The sequence below is a fragment of the Perissodus microlepis genome, chromosome 23 (genome assembly GCF_051167445.1).
Source record: "Perissodus microlepis isolate ML-2025 ecotype Zambia chromosome 23, ASM5116744v1, whole genome shotgun sequence".
NCBI classification, from domain to species: domain Eukaryota; kingdom Metazoa; phylum Chordata; class Actinopteri; order Cichliformes; family Cichlidae; genus Perissodus; species Perissodus microlepis.
In genome coordinates this window covers 20,488,381-20,503,799 of record NC_140482.1, presented here as the reverse complement: position 1 = coordinate 20,503,799, position 15,419 = coordinate 20,488,381, and the positions used below count along the sequence as shown (strand labels likewise).

Here is a 15,419-nt window from a genome sequence, read left to right as displayed (position 1 = left end):
AAAGCAGCCCCATCACACTACCACCACCACGTTTGTTACTTTGTCCATGTTTGGTGTTACTTTGTCCCCCCCCCTCCTCTCCCAAATCTTCGGTGCAATTGGAAATTAACAAGTGCAAATATAGGTTTATTAAAACGAAGTCTGTTTGGAATTGTATTTGTTTGCATTTGTATTCATTTGGACAGAAGTCAAACACAGCTGCAGATTTTCTGATATTCTTCATCTTTATTGTAGAACAGAAATTATGCATCCTTCATATCAATTACATCAGTACTGGAAGTGGAAGTGAGGCAGTGCTTTTCTATAATAAAAAATAAAAACATTTCTCCAGCGTGGTTTGCAGAATGAGACATAAGCAATGTGTACAGTACCTAAAAACAGTCATTCCACTAAGGTGGTTTTTCGTCTTTATTTTTCAGGACGGAGCTACTGTTTGTTAGTGTGACATTCAGTCACTCAGTCTACCTCCACGATAATCTAATCTAAAACCTCTACAGCAGGAACCAGGCCACATGATGGTGAAATTATACAGTCTCTCATCACAGTATCTTCACTGTACTCAGTTTGATCGCATAGCAGTCCTCTGATCTCCTCCGGTCAGGTCTCCACTTTGCCAAAGGTGCCGTCGGGCGGTCGGTAGTGTCTGGGGAAGGCCTTGAGCTGCAGCGAGTTAAACGCGTACTTTCGGCATCCGACGTTCTTCACAGTGTTTTCCCGCCTACAGCCCTCGCTGAGGAGACAGGAGGAGGAGGAGACAGAGGGGAGAGAGGGCGTTCACAGGCAGAATGAGAGCAAAAGGAAAAAAAAAAAAAAGCAGAAATGATGACTTGTGCACATGATGACAAGAAAAGATGAAAATGATCATTCACCCATGAGTGCAAAGGACTAAGAGTTCTGTTAGAGGACACACGTCTCTTCATATGAAGTCAAAGGGAAACTCTTGTTGATGGATTGAAATTCTGGGATAAACTCAATTTTGTGAACTTGTAAAACTAACACTATTTTCAAAAGGAAATGGATTTAAATATTAAACAAAGTTAAAATATTATAAAAATATATTCTATTATTTCTACTAGTCTCTATTATTTCATCCTGGTTACCATGGAAATTAAAGGTAACTTTAGTTGTTGTGATGCTGTGACTCCTCAGCCTTTTTTTTTTTTTTTTTTTTTTTAAAAACCAGAGCTGTCCAATAAGGTTTGAACGTGACTGAGAAGTGCTCACTGTGGGGTCGATTTCACTTCAAATGGAACCAAAAAAAAAAATTAATAATTTAAATCACATTATATTCAGTAAGACTCAAATCTAGAGACCAGTGAACACATTCCTGATAGTTTTGTGATTATGAAGCAGGAGATTGAATGAGAAGCAGGGTCAGTTTTGTCACAGACGTCTGTAGAATGACTGATTTTTATAGGCACAGGAGTAGAAAGAATGCAGGTTGGAGCCAATGGATAAAAACAAGTTTTTCATGTTTTATATCTAATCTTTATATCAATCTAATCTACCATGCAGACAGGCAGTCAGATCACTAAATGTAATGTTAGTACAAATGACAGAAAATAAGACTGAAACTTTAATTTAAAAACGTTTAACAAAAAAAAAAAAAAAAAAGCATCTGTCTCAACCCGAGAACACTAACGTCAGGTAATTTTCACCAACGCGATATTAGCTACGTGATTTTCATTGCGTTGCATTAGAGCCTGGAGGGTCTCGCCATGATGCCTTTATTTTGTTTTGAGACGTTGCATAGAGGTTACGTAGAGAAAGGAGAGTACTGTTGATGTTAAGTATGTTTTAAGAGTATATCAAGTAAAATAGACCCAATGTTAGTGACAAAACAGCACATTAGGGTTCAAGGGTTCAAAAAAAAATGTATTTTTTTTATTATATAAAAAAATAAATAAATAAAAAAAGCCTATGGATTTTTTCACAATAGTAATTTCTGCTTATGACCAGCAGAGGTCAGTAAGTTTACACTCTTTCAAATTGACTCTAGAAAGGCTCAGGTGAAGCAGTCATATTTTAAAGCAGGCATGGGGGAACTCCAGGCCTCAAGGGCCGGTGTCCTGCAGGTTTTAGATATCACCCTAGGTCAACCCATCTGAATCAAATGATTAGTTCGTTACCAGCCCTCTGGAGAACTTCAAGACATGTTGAGGAGGTCATTTAGCCATTTGAATCAGCTGTGTTGGGTGAAGGACACATCTAAAACCTGCAGGACACCGGCCCTTGAGGCCTGGAGTTCCCCCACGCCTTAAAGATCTCTGGTTTGAGACCAGGAGGAGAGACACTCATCCTCAGGGGGGTCACAAGCCAGTCACCACTAAGGCAGCAGCCCAAAACATGTTTCTTAAACTGATAAACAGCATGACTGCTGCCGAATTAAAAAAAAAAAAAAAAAAAAAAAAAATCCATTCATAGACACAACAAATACACATTAGGACACATGGACTGACAAACACATGAATAAATAGATAAACAACCTCCAAATTGTCTGCTACCAGCTGGATAATCACATTTGTCTCTTTATTCAGAGCACAGCTGAAGCATGTTCAAGGATAGCCAGGTAGAACCTGACACCGTTAAAAGCAGGTTAGAATAAGATGAGAGTGCACAACTTTAAAGACTATAAAATATCACACGGTTTACATTCTGCAGGTGGATGCAGGAAGCATTTATTTGAGCAGGAAAAGGGGAGGTTTTCTGGGGTTCGCGATACTCGGCGAGATAAAAAGCCTTTGGACGTGAACAAGAACAGAAAATCTGGTACCATGATTTCCTGCTGTTTGCTAACTTAAACAACAAGAGAGCCACAAAACCAGTGCAAGTCCTTCAAAACGAGGTTTGAAAACACCTGCAAACAGAGAAGCAATCAAATCCACAGCTAACAGTCACAACACAACAAAATACATATAAATATGCATATCACAGGGAACTCAACAACAGTCATGTTCAGCTGTGACCAAGAGTAATGACAGCGTGACAGTTATGGCACAAGCATTATAATAATCAATATATACACACTCTACTTTGGAATAACCGCAGACTATATATACGTATACATATAGCAGACAACAATATGATAAATAAAGCATTTTGGCAATACAGGCATTTAAATACAGTTTATCTACAGCAGTACAAATATATTTTCTGATATATCTGATTTCCTAAAAATAAATAAATAAATAAAGCAAAGGAAAAGGCAAACTGATGTTTTCTCTTCAGATGGATAATATAACATTAGATTTATTTTTGTAGGAAGCACTTTTGGGTAGTTACACCTGCAGGTATAGTGGGACTCAATGTTCAAAGTATCTGAAACCATTATCCCTCACTGGCATTTAGTCTTGATCAAACTTCCACAACTTTTTACCTTTTCCCAATAATACTTACATTCCTACTGCTCAGCAATGGTAAGTTTTGATATTATTTTATTTTTGAATAAATGCTAAGCTCACAGAGGTAGTTCAACAGATGATAAGAAAGCAATAACCTTAAAACTAATGTTAAAAACTTCAAAAGCGGCGTATAATCACTTAAATTGAGACAATTTGTAGTTGCATTGTTGCTGGATTTGAGCTAAAAAACCCCCAAAAACAAACAACAAAAAAAAAACGTTGACTCCACACTCACATTAGCATGCTAAGCTGCCGCCAGCAGCTAGTTAGCTTTAGTTAGCTATATTATTTATAAAAAACAAACAAACATATTTTATATTAATTAAATATTTTTTTTTTAAAAAAAAGAGCTTTAAGGGTGCTGGTGGATTTTCAAAATACCCTTTGTAGCTTTTCACAAAGCCTGGCTTTTTACTCAGCTTTATTTTTAGTCTTACTAGAAAACATTAAGCTAGCTTGGAAATGGGTAAAAAGGAATAAAATGCTAGCCTGGCTGAGTTCAAAAGAAACAAAATCCACCAACCAGCAGCTTTAAAGACTAAAGGCCCTTTCCTTTATGAGCAAAAAAGTTAGGACACAACATAAAATGTAAATAAAAACATATGATGACTTACAAATCTCATAAACTCCAATTTTCTTTACATAGGAAAAATATGTTTAAACTGAGAAAATGTACCATTATAGATGGGCAGAGTTTCTCAGAAGTAAATGGACTCTCCCAAAAGTCTAACAGTTAGTCTCCTCAGTTCACAGATATTTATAGACTGCTAAAGCAGAGGGGATGCTGCACAGCAGTGAACACTGCCCTGTGTCATGTTGCTACCATCAAATTCAATTTAAGCTAATATTTTTCTCAAACATTTCTCAGTTTAAACTTTGTATGTTTTCTCTGTTGTACTGTGAATAAAATATCAATGTGAGATTTACAAATCATTATATTCTGTCTATATTCACATTTTACACAGCATCCCAACTGTAATTAAATTAACAATGTAAGATTGTTAAATATTTAAAGAATAAAAACAACTTTTAGTTTTATAAGATTAGCTAAATTAAGCTAACTAGCTGCTTTATTAAAAATGGTACCAATCGTCTCACTAACCTTCCAGGAAGTAAATCCCCAAATTTAATATTATTCTTTTAATATAAAGCACAAGACTGATATTTTACTGAAATTACTACACGTATACTGCATTTCCTGTGACACAAAACATTTCTCAAAGCAGTCTGAAAGATGTTCAATATTTTCAGGATCCAAAAGAAAGCATACAGGAAGGATCATTTTACTGTAGTATGTGACTGTTTAGAGGTCATCAGCATGGGTAAGCTCCCCAAAGGAAGCTATTTTAGTCTGATCCATTTCCATACTGGGTCGATCTTAATGAGGCAGAGCCTCTGAACTCTAGGGAGGCGACCGATGCTGATGGTTAGCTTTACAAGCAAAGATATTGATTTTTACATTACAGATTTCCAATATGTAAAACAATCTAAGTGCTTCTGGTTTCTAACTCACTTTCCACATACATTGTTAAAGAGGACCTACTATGCTTGTTTCCAGCTCTATGATTTTATTGGGGCACTGTATTAGAGTAGCTATGGATGGCTCACAGTTCAGATATACTTAATATTTCACAGAGGTGCCTCATGCAACCCTCAGTTTATCTTCTGTCCCTAACTTTCTCTTTAAGGCTACAGTCACACAGGCCTAGAGACTGGTCAGCAACCCCTGACAGGCTTCAAGGGAAAGTCATCTATTTCTTGACATATTTGATGAGGTTGCTGGCTATCATTGCGTAAAGTCAGTTGCAGAGAGGGCGCTGCAACAAAATCCTCTCTGCGATTGCTTTGGTCTGTCCTCGTTCCACGCTCAGTCATCCAGGTAAGAAAAGTCCAGACAGCTGACTCTGTTCATCTGGATGTAGCTTCCCAGTCTTCAACTAGCCACTGCAAGTTCAATGCCCACAGTTGTCAGAATTTTGGTTGTGCTACAGTCTGTAACCTTATCCCTAGTGCAACTGTAGTTTTAAAACTGAAACCAGCAACTTTTACTTTGAAGGCAAATTTTCTGAGTTTCTGGTTTGAATGAAACATGAAAAGTTACAATCTGCTCAGAACCAAAGCAATGACAAGGAGGTTTTCGGTAGGGCACCATATACTTTACAACCTAGCAACAACAAGCAACCCCCAGCAACCAATCACCAACTGGTTAGAGAATACACCCTTTCCCCTTCCAATTAGGGGGTAACTAGCCATCAGTATGACTGCATGAACAGGGTTAACAATCAATTTCCACTTGCGACTGCCGACAAGCACTCGCAGTTAGTTAGGGAACCCTAATTTTTCCCTAGTGAACTGTGGTTACACCAGGCAGTGGCAACTGTTCTCTAAGCCTGCGTGATTGAGACCTAAGAGCACCCTCACCTGAAAGTCCACTTTCTTTGAATAGGCCAGTATCGGGAAGCCTGCTGAGGGTTAGCACTGAATGCTTTGCGAGCTGTACTGTTAGTGCCTACTAGACTACTTTCACAGAAGTTTTTCTCCTGTGTGAAAGTTTTTTAATAAGAATTCCATTTAATATGAATTTCCTGTCACAAAAGCCCTTTTTCCATTAGTACCTATTCGGTTCGTCTCGGCTCAAAACAGCACGACTTGCCTCAAATCGTTTTTTCCCCATTACAATCGAGTACCACCTACTTTACTTTATTTATATAGCACTCTTCACAGGATAAGAACCACAAAGGTGGACGTTGAGGCAACGATATACCTCCTGCTTGGTCTGTGGCTTTTTTCCAGACTCTGGGACCACAGCGTTGTTTTTTGAACCCATTTTCCTTGTTGCCGGGTTTTAAAAGTGGCAGTTTTGATTTTCCTGAGGGAGACGCTCTAATGACTCACTGAGTGACGCCACTGACGAGCCAATAGGTGGCATGCAGTCTGTTGATGTCACATTTTTAGATCGCCCAGGATCGCTTGGAACCCTGAGCGAGTAGGTGCTAAAAAAAACAAACAAAAAAAAAAAGAGCCAGTACCAGGTACCAGGTACTACCACCTAATGGAAAACCCAGTAAATAGTAGCGAGACGACACGAGTAGGTGCTAATGGAAAAGGGGCTATATATATTTAAAACTAAATAAGAAAAAAAGCAAAGTAGGTCCCGTTTACTTCATTCTCAATATAACCAAAATATCATGGAAGCCATGGAGTTAGTAACTGGGAAATAAGGCTCTTCATAATAATACAATGATATAATTAACAGTGGGCATATCAAACATCAAAACAACATTCGTATAGGAAGCTCTATTAAAAGTGCATAAAGTTAGATAAAATCAAGAAGATGATTAACTGATGATCCAGTGGCTTAATTAGTCGGCATGTATTTTTATTATTTTAGCCATTTATTAAACATGAATGCCAAATATTTGCTTTTTTAGTGGTAAATTTGCTATCTATTTTAAAAATATGTTAGTAAGCAAATTATCTTTGGGTTCTGGACTGTTGGCAAGGTAAGACTAGAAACAACAGTTAATCAGCTAACAGAAATCATCACACTGGGATCTTTATATTTGACACAAGAATGCCTGAAACAAGAGGGACACACACTGCATTGTGTATTGGTCCCTTGTTTCTAGGATGCATAAGCCAAAATGAATGCAGACATCCCATCTTTAATAACCTAAACTCTTTGCATCTTAACACCTCACATTACTCATCAAACACTCTACCGTCTCTATAAAGCTCATGTAAACATATCGGCTGGTACAGATAAATGCTCTAAAGGGTTCACAAGCTGCAGCAATGCAAACACATTTCCCCTGAATATCTTACAATCATACATTCCAGTTACAAGCTGCATCCTGAAGTACGCAGAGATCAGCTCTGTCAGTCGGCGAGACAGAGCTGATCTCGACTGCATTGTCCTGAAAGCTGCAGAGCAGATGTGGGTCGAATCGCTGACTTACTGCATCTATTTTGGCACACTGGGACCAATTAAAGTGTTTGAAGAGTGCCATCGCTGGCCAGTCTCAGCCTCTGGGCAGGTGAAAGCCAGGATGTGACGGTGTCTTATAAATGAACTGAACCCATAAATAACACTCAGCCAGACTGGAAACGCCTGAGTCCATGAAGAGATAATAGAATGACAAAACAGCCACTCATGCCTAAACTTTAAACTTGAGAGGGTCACTTTAATAATAATGAGCAAATCCAGGCTACAGGACTTTTTTTTTCTTTTTTCTTTTGGCAGTAAAGACAATAAAAGATAATTAAAAGTATGCTGGTTAATTATGGGTCATATTATTGCTGTGTAGTCTGACTTGAATTTTAACTGATCAAAGGGGTACAATTCAAAAGGTTGTTTTTAGTTAAATATGTGATTCTTTTAATAAATATTACTAGCATTAGGAGCTAATACTGTGATGGCGATGACGGCGACATCCTGCCAGACGTACGAGCCAGGATTAATGAGGCCTGGATGAAGTGGTGTCAAGTCACTGGTGTCCTGTGCGACCGATGAATGACCGACCGCCTCAAGTCAAAGATCTACAAGAGCGTAGTGCACCCTGTGGCCCTTTATGGATCAGAGTGTTGGCCAGCCACTGCAAAGCACGAACAGGCCCTTCACACAATGGAAATGCAGATGCTGCGATGGTGCCTGGGCCTGACACAATAGGACCACGTCACGAACATCGACATCCGGAAGCGGCTGGGCATTGCACCAATCACAGAGAAGATGCAAGGAGTGCAACTGCGATGGTATGGGCACGTGGTCAGAAGTGATTAAAACTCGGTGGCAAGAACAGCACTGCGACTCAGTATCCAAGGCCAGCGACCAAGGGGCAGACCAAAAAGGCGATCGATGGACCGAATTAAAGACGACGTGAAGAAGATCGGCGCCAACCTGAACGACGCCCTTGGCCGTGCCAAATGGAGGCGGCTTTGCAGAAAAGCGGACCCCGCAGAGCAGGAATAACGCTAGGAGGAAGAAAAAGAAGAGGAGCTAATACTGTGACTACCTAATAAATCAAAGTTTTTGCTCCATTTTTGGTCTCCACCAGCTCATGGGGGAAACAGCTGACACTAAAGAGCAGCAGGAGAAAAGTGAAACAGTAAAGCCGTGCATTGCAAATACAAAACACTGGATTCAAAGACAGTAAATTGTGCCACTAAAGTATAGGCCTGAACATACCTACATACCTACCTACGAAAGGCGGAAGAGGAAGTAGTTCCTTCCAATGTAGACAATCCGAATGATATAGTTTCTTTCCACTGTGTTCCTGTTAATGATAAACTACAAATTTACCCTAAATTACTAAAATATCGATATTTTAATATGAGAATCGATTCTAGAACATAAATGACTGGTATCGGAGGAATCGATATTTCAGTATCGAGCCACACATCACTACTAGGGTTGCAAAATTCCCGGAATTTTCAAAGATGGAAACTTTCCATGGGAATAAACGGGAATTAACGGGAATTTATGGGAATAAACTGGGAATTTTCAAAATTGAAGGTTGGCTCTTCTTAGGGAACTTAAATATAGTTGAGCAAAGTATATTTTAGCATAATATTGACAAAAACAAACAAATGCAATTCAAATACACTTGAATATCCATGCCATTCCTTAATCACATGTACAGAGCACATGCTTGCTGCATGGCTATTGAGACCACCTACTGGCACTGTGCATGCCTCCATCAGATGTACACATGGACCACACTTTTGAGCCTGAAGGACAAAGAGCATTGAAGGCACACATTTGAGCCTGTGGACTTAACAAGTGAGGTAAGTTTTGCTGATATTATGGGAAAATATATTCATTAAATGTTTAAATTGTGAATATCACATAAAATGTATTAATCTGGTAGATAGCAATCTGATAAGATGCTAAATAAAATGCTAGCATCTGTTAGATGCTAAATAAGCCATAGCTAGTATAACATAAAGAAGATGCTAGCTTCCTCATTTGGCTGTTTTGTTTTGAAGATCATTCCAGTTGTTTAGCTAGCCTTACTATTTATATCTGTTTATTATCATATTGCAATTGTATTATTACGATCTCTTGCATTGCATTAGCATTTTTACAAGCTCTTGTTTTATTTTACAGAAAAATGCCACGTGCGCTATCTGATGTGTGGAGACATTTTACACCAGCTAATGTACAAGGGAAATCTGTATATATGTGTAAGTATTGTGATAAGACGTACGTGAAGAATGCCACAAAAATGCAGCAGCACATTGCAAAGTGCAAAAAAATTCCTCAAGGCCCAACACATGCAGCAGCCAGGAGTTCCACTCAAGGGGAAAATGAATCTGTTTCAGCTGTATCAGAGTCAGATACCCACTCATCAGCTCCTGGTCCCTCTGGCATCAGAGGATTCTTTGATTTTATGGATGACACTAGCCAGAAAAACGCAGATGAGTGTTTCGCTCGTGCAATCTATGCAACTGGCTCACCCCTGATGCTGACATCCAATGTGTACTGGAAGAGATTTTTGAATGTTCTCCGACCAGCATACATTCCCCCAACCAGACATGCATTGTCTACTCATCTACTGGATGAAGAGTTCAGTCGAGTTCAAGCAAAGGTGAAACAGACCATTGACCAAGCTGACTGTATTTCAGTCATCTCTGATGGATGGTCCAATATCAGGGGACAAGGAATTATTAACTACATAATCACCACTCCCCAGCCTGTGTTCTACAAGAGTGTAGACACAAAGGAAAACAGACACACAGGCCAATACATTGCAGATGAGCTAAAAGTGATCATCAATGACCTTGGACCAGATAAGGTTTTTGCACTGGTCACTGACAACGCAGCCAACATGAAGGTTGCCTGGGCACATGTGGAGGAGACCTACCCTCATATAACTACTATTGGCTGTGCTGCCCATACACTAAATCTTCTCCTAAAAGACATAATGGCACTAAAAACAATGGACACTCTGAATAAGAGAGCGAAGCAAGTTCTGAAATATGTTAAAGGCAAACAAGTAACTTCCGCTACATTTCTGTCAAAGCAAAAGGAAAAGAACAAGAGTACTACACTGAAGCTTCCCAGCATAACGCGATGGGGTGGTGTTGTTATCATGTTTGACAGCCTTCTGGAGGGAAAGGAGTCTCTGCAAGAGATGGCCATATCCCAGTCTGTAGGCATCGACAGTGACATCAAGAAGGTCATCTTGGATGATGTGTTCTGGGAAAGAGTATCTAGCAGTCAGAAAATCCTCAAACCTATTGCAGCAGCAATAGCAAAGATCGAAGGGGATGGTGCCATATTGTCAGATGTCCAGTGCCTTTTTGCAGAACTCAAAGAAGAAATCCAGGCAATTCTGCCCACTTCCCTATTACTGAAAGCAGAGGAAACGGCTGTGGTCAAGTCATTGGAACAGCAGAGGGAGTTCTGCATGAAGCCAGTGCATGCAGCAGCATACATGCTGGACCCCAAATATGACAAGGGCATACTTTCTGGGGAAGAGATCAACGGTGCCTATGCGGTCATTACAGCCATGTCTGACCACCTGGGTCTCGATAAAGGCAAAGTTCTAGGCAGTTTGGCAAAGTATCGAACAAAGCAAGGCCTTTGGAAAGGGGATGGAATATGGCAGTCATGCCAGCACATATCTGCAGCCACCTGGTGGAAGGGACTATGTGAATCTGAGGCCCTTGCACCTGTAGCCTCCATCCTCCTCCAAATCCCACCATCATCAGCACCACCATCTCACCTCCGAGCGCAACTGGTCACTGTTTGGGAACACCCACACAAAGGTTCACAACAGGCTCACAAATGTGAGAGTGGAAAAGCTGGTCGGCATTTGGGCAAACCTACAGCTCTTTGAGCCTGACACAGAGCCATCCTCAACAAGGCTGGAAAGTGACACTGAAGAGGAAGACTCAGAGTTGGATGCTGAGGAAGTGGACATGTTGTTGGATGATGATGAGGTCCAGGAAGAGTCTATTGACTGAGCAAAAATGAGAAAAGAGGATTGCTTGAAGGAAGATTTGCATGTTTAATGGGACGTTTTGGAGGATAAGTGGCATTTTTCATTTAACCTTTTGAATGGGACTTTGTGGAGATTTTTGGACAGGGGGCATTTTTGAATGAGCGGGGTTAGGGGATGGTAATATTGAACTCAACATTTCTGTTTTTATTCATCCATGAAACAAGTTATTGAAACGTGTTCTATTCTACTGTACTTACAAATAAATCTGTTGAAATATCTGTTGAAAACATTTTGCATGGAGGGTTTCTTATGATTTCTGTTTATATTTATGCTTGGAAATAATATATTCCCAGTTAGTTCTCCTAAATTCCCATTAATTTCCATAATTCCCATTATTTCCATGGGAAGTTTCCAATATGGAATATTTCCAAAATTCCCAAGCTTAACTTACCATGGAAATTTACCGGAAATTTTCCGCCCCTTTGCAACCCTAATCACTACTAAATGAGCATTTCGACATTGAATCTATTAAGCAGGGCAGCTTTAATTTTAATAAGGAATTCATTAAAGAGAAACTCAAAGTTTTTTTAGTTTACATTAGTTGTAGTCATTTTTATTTTGCTAACTTTTACAGCAGACATTTATCATATTTAGACTTAAATTAAGACCAAATTAACTGCAAAGACATTTCCAGTGTATTGTTATTTATTTTAAGGCAGCTATGTGGTTGCATCATTTCAAGTAGTTTTCTTTTTCAAAAGTCTAGTTGTTCATTTTATTTCAGTTAACTAAATATTTTTTTCCACATCTATTTTTAAACACTGGTTTGAACGTAAAAATAACAGCTTTCACATTGACGTTACTTATTTTGGCACACTCTACACTCCATATAAGACTGTTAGATTGTTCCGTCTACTAGCAACAATATTTCAGCTTTTATGATTTTATTTTTATTTTTGTGGGTGTGCTAGGAGTTCGAAATAATTATTTGTCTGCTTGTACTTGTGCCAATACGCATTTAGTCGACACAGTTCAGAGCAGTATTCCTGCTGCTCAGTGAACTCCTCTTTTAAAACGGGTCACACATGTCACATGTCACGGGGCTTTTTTGTTTAAGGCTAAATGAATGTGAACAAGCATAGTTTTCATATCAGCAGCACAAGTGTTTAATGTCCATCAAGTAAACGGTCAGTTAATGGGTTCAGTTCATTTTTTCTGATTAAACAGGGCTATCAGGTGATTCCTAACACTAACACTGCCTCATATAAACATTTCAATAGGCTGGATCTAAACAAAGACAGAGACAGACCCGGATCTGCTGGAAAGTGCAAAAGCTCAGGCAGAAGCAGGAAAATGCTTCCACCGTCTATAAAGAAGCAGGAAGACCAAAAGAAACAAAAACAAGCAAATGCTTCCTTAAAAAATATATATATAAGCAAGCGCGTACTTGCTTCATTTTGGCACAAGATAAAAGCTTTAGGTTCCTCCACATTAGCGTGTAGGGAAAGTGCAAAAGCACATGGAAGACAATGATAAACCAAATGTTCCAGAAAATGTTTTGATGATATAAGCTGTTTGCGCTGAGCTTAAATCATGAATAAAATAATCATCTGAGTGCTACTGTGGGTCTTTCCTGAAAGCAAAGTTTAGATATCATCTGCTTATCCTTATACACATTATACACTCTTTACAATAAACTGTTACCTTCCACCAGTGAAGGGTAAGGCAGAGTACTCACTGACCATCACAAAGGAGCAAAATATGTCCATCAGAGGGCGCTATACACTAAGAAAGAAGTAATACACTCTCGTTAGGCAGTACTGGAAGTGGATTTGGATAATCCTGTGAGTTACTAAAGGTAATATCTTAATGTATTTTAATGGCTTTGTGTTATATGTTCGCACGGAGCCAGACGAATTTTTTTTGAAAGTCCTCTTTTTGGCAAATACCGTCCACGCGGACAAAACTGAGCTTTTTCAGAAACACTGAATCTGAAAATCGCAGTGTTAGTTTCTGTAAAGTCTTAGAAAAATGCATGTTTGGTTAAACCTCAGTAAAGAAAACAGAATTGGAGATTTAGGATGTCGTAATGGTTAAAATTTAGTATTTCACATAAAAGCCCAAAAAAAGGATTAATCACGTGGCAGCGTTTTGGACTGTAGTGACAAGTGAATCGTGAGTTTAAAACAGCAGCGTCTGCTATCTTAATCCTGGACAAAAAAAAAGAGAAGAAAAGGAAATAATCTGGGTAATTTCGGCGTGTACACGTGGACGAATATGATCCTAAAAAAAAAAAAAACACATGAATGGAATCATGTAGAATTCACATTCAGCAGGCTTAGTGTGAACATGGCATGTGGCCTCACACTCAAATGTAGGCAACACAATTAATATATCAGGAGTGTCAAACAAGTGGGCTAGAACTAGGCCACTAAGACCTCAGGCACACAGAACTAGAAACCAGTTGGTGAATCCCTGGCAACCACAGGTTGCTAGGGAAAAATGTGCATTACTGAATAGGTTGCCAAGTGGTTGCAAAGACGTACACGGTGCTGCGTTACAAACGTCACTGTTGTAGCTGCTACTGGATAGCCAGGAGTCACTCATATTTTGCATGTGAGACAACTTGTCTGCAACTGCTTACTAAGCAGCAGTGAAACTGAAAGGTGTAAAACTTGAAATAGAGACAAAAAAAATGTCATCAGAACATTTCAAAAGGCCCACCAAAGTGGGTGCTGCACATTTTTCCATAACTATTGGTGGTTGACAGGCAGGGGTCGCTAGACCTGCAAGACTGAGGACGTCTTCTCGTTGTACTCTGTCCTTAACCTCCGGAAACCCGAGCTCTCGTTAGGGATGCATTTTTAATTTCTCTTAGCGATTTACGATTAGCTGGACCTAATCTTGACTCCACTATTTCTTCGACAGCCCAACAGAATAAAGTAATCATTGTTTTTTTTTAAAAGATAAACACTTTATTAAGAAGAATGAAGAGTAAATATGTTACCATATATCCCTGTATGATGATGCAGGGTCTCAGGAGTTCAAGATATCACAGAGTTTATCAGATTTATAAATCAGATCAATTCATTACATTAAGAACAATTTGGAGGTTTAGGGGAGTGGGAAGAGGTTAGCCTTCTGGTCCTGTTAGGATCATACAGGATTGGGTTAGTGGCCCACGAATAAGATGAGTTTGACACCCCTGAGCTATGACAGGTTTTTAATAGAAAAAAGAAAAAGATGTTTAAAGAATTGAAAAGAAAGAAAAAGCCCAAAGCGTGGCTGCTGATAAGTGGGACGTAAGTTGCGTACAGCCCTTAGTGAGGGTGGGACAGTGTGTGTGAGCTGATTACACCCCTCTCACAGGTCAGTGGCACAGTTTCAGAAACACCCCGGGGAGTCAGCGTGGAGAGTCCCCGCCCACCCTCGCAGTACGTTTGACATTTGGTCACTTCCAGCGTAGAGCTGCTCGCTCAGCTGCAGCGCAGTTTGGCCAGGAAGTAGGCCATGCTGAGGAAGATCCACACCACCAGGAGGTTGGGGCTGAGGGCCAGCAGGGGCAGGGAGTACATGAGGCTGGGGTCCAGCCGGAAGTCACGCACTGGCAGCAAGCCGCTCAGGTTCTTCTGGATCACCCCCTCCCTCGTGCCAATGCTGCCGAGCCACGGGGACGGGAAGAGGAAGAAGAGAAGGAGGAGGAGGTGGTTGTGTGAAGCAGCAAACAAGGCAGGGGGAAGGAGGGAGGAAAAGAGGGGGAAATAAAGATAAGAAGAGGGAGGGAGGAGGAAGGAGAAGAAATAAGGAGGAAATTGCAAGAAGGAAGGAGGAAAGGTGAAGGAGGAGGCCAAAATAAACAGATGGAGTGTGAGTGCACACAAGTGCGACGGCAAATTAACACGTGACCAAAAATAAAAAAAATAAAAAATCAGAGTGACAGTGAAGAAGCCACATCCACAATGACCGGAGGCATTTTAGACCAAAATAAAAGCAATAATATCAAGGCGACGACAAATGGGCGGGCGGAGTAGAAATCAACAACACAACAACCCCGCAAAAATGAGCCAATCAC

At 39.9% G+C, this 15,419-nt stretch overlaps 1 protein-coding gene across 14 annotated transcripts in view; it reads right to left on the bottom strand.

The window, feature by feature from the left end:
* Nucleotides 1-203: 203 nt before the first annotated feature.
* LOC146361367 (inositol polyphosphate-4-phosphatase type I A-like) overlaps nucleotides 204-15,419 on the bottom strand; it is an 86,447-nt gene continuing 71,231 nt past the window's right edge. For 10 of the 14 annotated variants that reach the window (XM_084922108.1, XM_084922110.1, XM_084922112.1 and 7 more), the window contains one exon: nucleotides 2,494-15,004. In XM_084922108.1, coding sequence (XP_084778234.1) covers nucleotides 14,824-15,004 — 181 coding nt within the window. In that variant the 3' untranslated portion in view covers nucleotides 2,494-14,823. Of the gene's footprint in view, nucleotides 731-2,493; nucleotides 15,005-15,419 lie in introns of those variants that run through there. The other 4 variants (XM_084922114.1, XM_084922119.1, XM_084922118.1 and 1 more) reach the window with 1 other exon arrangement.